Source organism: Antrostomus carolinensis, unplaced genomic scaffold (assembly GCF_000700745.2).
Source record: "Antrostomus carolinensis isolate BGI_N321 unplaced genomic scaffold, ASM70074v2 scaffold55003, whole genome shotgun sequence".
NCBI lineage: Eukaryota > Metazoa > Chordata > Aves > Caprimulgiformes > Caprimulgidae > Antrostomus > Antrostomus carolinensis.
In genome coordinates, this window is record NW_010308369.1 from 228 (window position 1) to 5,046 (window position 4,819).

A 4,819-nucleotide genomic window follows, 5' to 3' on the forward strand; every position below is an offset into this window, starting at 1 on the left:
TCACGACTTTGCCTGCTTGCTGGCAGAGGAAGTGGATTAGTGATGAGTTGTTTAGGATGTGTGCAAACTCTTCTCTCCTTAATATTTGATCCCTTGCAGATATTTGAAGACTTGCCTTTGTTTGTCTGTGTCTTCCCTTGTAGCCTCCGTGTCTGAGAGGCGCTGCCAGCCTGCAGCTAGTGACCTCAGGGCTGTGCAGTCTGATCTGCCATCTCTTCACCTCCAGGATTTTAGGGGCTTCCTGTGTTTCTTCAATCCCTGTTCTCCCTCCGGTTTGCTCTCGAGCTGTCCCAGTTCTTTTGCAGCTCTGTATTGATGAAAATCCAGCTCTCCTTGTTTTCTTAGGTGTGTCTAGCGTGCTAACACGCCTCTGAACGTTGATGTGACATCACCTGCAGCTTGTTTCTAGTGCTTTGTACAGAAATAGTCCTAAAAGCAAGAACAAACCCAATAAATCCAGTGACAGTGTGAGTGGCTGTAGGCTTGACCCAGCTGTTTTGTTTGTTTCAACGGTTGGACTTGATGATCTTAGAGGTCTTCTCCAACCTTTATGGTTCTATAATTGGGATCCTCAGGTGAAACAACTTTCAGCTGGACACTGGAGCACAGCAGCACTGCAGGAGCCCTTCTTTTTGAGGGTTCAAACTACATGATGTTCTTTAAAGATGGAGTTAATTTTTTTGTTGAGGAGCTTCAAAATATCGGTGCTCTGTAAAAGGAGTGAGATGCTGGGGTTTTTTTGGTTGATGTGACGTGAAAAAGTAGGAGTATGAGATGCCCTGAGTTGTTTCTTACGCTGAAACACGTCTCACACGTGCAGGAGAGGGGTTACAGTAGAGCAAGAGCTCTTTTAGCCTGTGCTGGAAGTTATCTGGGGTTTATCTTACCTCAGGTTATCTCTTTGAAGAGGAGGCATTCACCAGCAGCAGCAGCACAGGTAATTATGTGCAGGGTGAGTGCCACAGCAGCGCTAAAGAGCTGCTGGCCAAAGACCTTGAGATACCACTGAGCAAACTAGTAGGTTAATGGCTCTTCCTACGTAGCCATTGTTGAGAATTAATGATTAACCCCCTAATTAACTTCTGTTATTTCAAACGTGAACATTTCAGGGGGTTCCTGCCTTTCTAGCATGTACCTGTAGGACCATAAATCCCAACACAGCAGGTGGAAAGAAGAGCTGATAAGATGTGACTCCACTCCCTCAGAACTTCCTCCATCACATCACCTTGCGCATCGTTCCCCGGGGAGTTTAGTGAGGCTGCAGGACGCTGGTGTCTCTCGTACCGGGAGCAGCTGCGTGGGGCTGAGCATCAAGGGGGAGGCTTGTTGTCATCAGAGGATAACAAATTGCTGCTTCTCCTGTCTCAGCTCCCTCTTGTTGTGTTAATGCCCATCCCTTTAGATCCTGGAGGCCTTTGGGGAAGGGGAATGTGAATGTATCGGAAGTAGCGGAGGGAAAAGTTTTGTTTAAATATTTTAAAGGGGGAAAGAGCAGAGACAAAAATCACAATCCTGGAAGAGCAAAAGCCTGAGTGATCCCTGAGAGAATATCCTCAATTCCCAGTCAGCCCTGGTTAATATACTGACCATGATGAGATATGATATGGGATATCTCATTAGCATATCCAAATGTCAATTTGGGGTTTGCTAATTACTACACTTCCCCCATCCCAGCCCTTTGCACTTGCAGACCAGCAAATCACGATGACCTTGGACTTCCAGCAGCAACTAAAAACATCAGTACATTATTAACATTCTTCTCATAACAAATCCCAGACTGAAACCAAACCACAGCTATTGCAGCTACTGAGAAGACAATTAACTCCATCCTGGTGAGACCAGGACAGAGAGGTTGTAAAGCTGCCTTCCTTCACTGCTTAAAGTCACACAAATTGCTGAGCTGAAATAAATGATCACAAGTAAATTGTGACTCTCTTGTGGATCACTTACTTACCCTGCTGTTTTCTTCTTGGCTTTGCAGTGCCTTCTCCTAGTGCCTTGCTGGTTGACAATCCCACCTCCTTTGGAAACGCCAAGGAAGTAATAGCAATCAAAGATTATTGTCCCACTAATTTCACCACTTTGAAGTTCTCCAAGGGAGACCACCTTTATGTCTTAGACACGTCGGGAGGCGAGTGGTGGTACGCTCACAACACCACGGAAATGGGTTACATCCCTTCCTCCTACGTCCAGCCTGTCAACTACCGCAACTCCTCCTTAACAGACAGCGGGATGATAGACAACCTACTGGAGAGCCCTGATGAGGGAGTCAAGGAGCTGGACCTGCTTGGAGAATGGACTGATGTGAAAAGAAACTCTCTGAAAACCTACAATAACAACCCTTTCTTGAATGGTGTCCAGACAAACCCGTTTCTCAATGGGAATTTGCCAACGGTGCCCAGCTCAGACAGAGAGTCCAGCGTCGCTGTTGACTTGCTGCTCTTCGACACGGGGGCTCCTGCTTCAACCGGCTCCAGTCTGGCCGCTAATAGCAGCTTGGGTAACATTTTTGATGAGTTTCCATCTACAAACAGGCTGGATCTGGAACAACCTGTGAGAAGGGACAATCCCTTTTTCAGGAGTAAACGCTCCTACAGTTTGTCTGAACTATCTGTTCTTCAGGCCAAGTCAGATGCTCCAACGTCATCAGGTTTCTTCAGTGGTTTGAAGTCTCCCACCCCTGAGCAGTTCCAGAGCCGGGAAGATTTTAGGACAGCGTGGTTGAACCACAGGAAGTTGGCTCGGTCTTGCCATGACTTGGATTTACTAGGTCAGAATCCTGGCTGGGGTCAAACACAACCTGTGGAGACCAACATTGTCTGCAAGCTGGATAGTTCTGGTGGAGCTGTTCAGCTTCCAGACACCAATATCAGCATCCACGTTCCTGAAGGTCACGTGTGCCCTGGGGAGACACAACAGATCTCCATGAAAGCGATGCTGGATCCACCACTGGAGCTGAACAGTGACAAGTGCAGCACCATCAGCCCGGTCCTACAGATCAAACTCAGCAACATGGAGGTGAAAACCTTCATCGTTCTAGAGATGAAAGTGTCAGCAGAGGTCAAGAACGACATCATGAGCAAGAGTTTGGTGGGATTGCAGTGCCTGCGGAGCGACTTGAAAGAGGGGCCGTACACACCGATGCAGCTGAGCTATTCCTATGGGGACACGATCCAGGTGCAGCTGGAGAACCTGGAACCTTGCATGTACATCGCAGCCGTAGCCCAAGGGCAGAACATCCTCTACCCTTACACGGTTTGGGATTACATCAACAAGAAGATCACGGTTGGTGTCTACGGCCCAAAACACATCCACCCTTCCTTTAAAACCGTCGTGGCCATATTCGGGCACGAATGCGCACCCAAGACTCTCCTGGTGAACGAGGTCACCAGACAGTCTCACAACCCGGCTCCTGTTGCTCTCCAACTCTGGGGTAAACATCAGTTTGCTCTGTCCCGACCTCAGGACCTCAAACTCTGCATGTTCTCCAACATGACCAACTATGAGGTGAAAGCTAGCGAGCAAGCCAAAATCGTGCGAGGCTTCCAGATGAAGCTGGGCAAGGTCAGCCGCCTTATCTTCCCCATTGTGTCCCACGACCCCAATGACCTCTCAGACTTCACACTAAGGATACAGGTCAAGGATGACAAAGATGCCATTTTGACCCAATTCTGTGTCCAAACGCCACAACCTCCTCCAAAAAGTGCCATCAAACCGACAGGGCAGAGACGGTTCCTCAAGAAGAATGAGGTTGGAAAGATCATCCTTTCACCTCTGGCTGCCACCACCAAGTATCCAGTTTTTCAGGACCGGCCAGTGTTGAGCTTGAAGTATGGGAAGCTGCTGAAGACGGTGGTGAGGCAAAGCAAGAACCACTATTTGCTGGAGTACAAGAAAGGAGACGTCGTAGCCCTCCTCAGTGAGGAGAAGATCAAGTTAAAAGGCCAACTGTGGACCAAGGAGTGGTATATTGGTTACTACCAGGGAAAAGTAGGCCTTGTACACACCAAAAATGTTCTGGTGGTTGGAAAAGTCAAGCCCAGCTACTTCTCTGGGCCAGATCTCACCACCAGCTTGTTGTTGGAGCAGATCCTGAGGCCTTGCAAGTTCCTAACCTACATCTACGCCTCTGTGAGGACTCTGCTCATGGAGAACCTCAGCAGCTGGCGGTCCTTCGCCGATGCTCTGGGGTACTTGAACTTGCCGCTGACTTTTTTCTGCCGAGCGGAGTTGGACAGCGAGCCGGAGCGTGTGGCCTCCGTCTTGGAGAAGCTGAAGGAAGACTGCAACAACACCGAGAACAAGGAGAGGAAATCTTTCCAGAAGGAGCTGATGACGGTGAGTTTGAGGGGCTGACTCTGGGGACCTTCATTCCCCGCTGTGGAGAGCGATGAGGGTGAATGGGAGGTGGAAGTTTCCCAGTGCAGTCTGTAGAAGGTGAAGGCCATGTTGAAGGTCTTCTGCAGGCTGCTCAGCACAGCCAGGTGGAAGTTCAGCCCTGCAGTTGTTTGTCTTGGTGGGTTCCTGCTTTAACGGGATTGTGGCCAAAAATGATGAACACAGTGGGTGAAATTCCATAGGTAGGTGTTGTGTGAGGGCAGCCGTCAAGCCTGCTTTGGAAGTGAGACCATCTGGAGCCCCTCAAGATCAAGGTGATGTTGGTCCAGTGCTTTCATAGCACTCAGCTGGTCCTCGCTGCTGGGTACTGACGTTTCAGCCTTTGACAATGCACATTTTGAGGAGCTACCCGAGAGCTGCTGGTCTCCTCAACCCTGGTGTCAAGGTGTGTGATGCTGGGTCCTGCACTTGGGTCACAACA

At 49.2% G+C, this 4,819-nt stretch overlaps 1 protein-coding gene across 1 annotated transcript; it reads left to right on the plus strand.

The window, feature by feature from the left end:
* Positions 1–892: 892 nt before the first annotated feature.
* Positions 893–4,516, plus strand: SH3BP4 (SH3 domain binding protein 4; the record flags this gene model as incomplete). The annotated part of the gene is made up of 3 exons (XM_010165721.2): positions 893–952; positions 1,982–4,338; positions 4,444–4,516. Coding segments are annotated over 3 exons (2,490 nt in total), but the record flags the coding sequence as incomplete, so codon positions are not given.
* Positions 4,517–4,819: the final 303 nt, after the last annotated feature.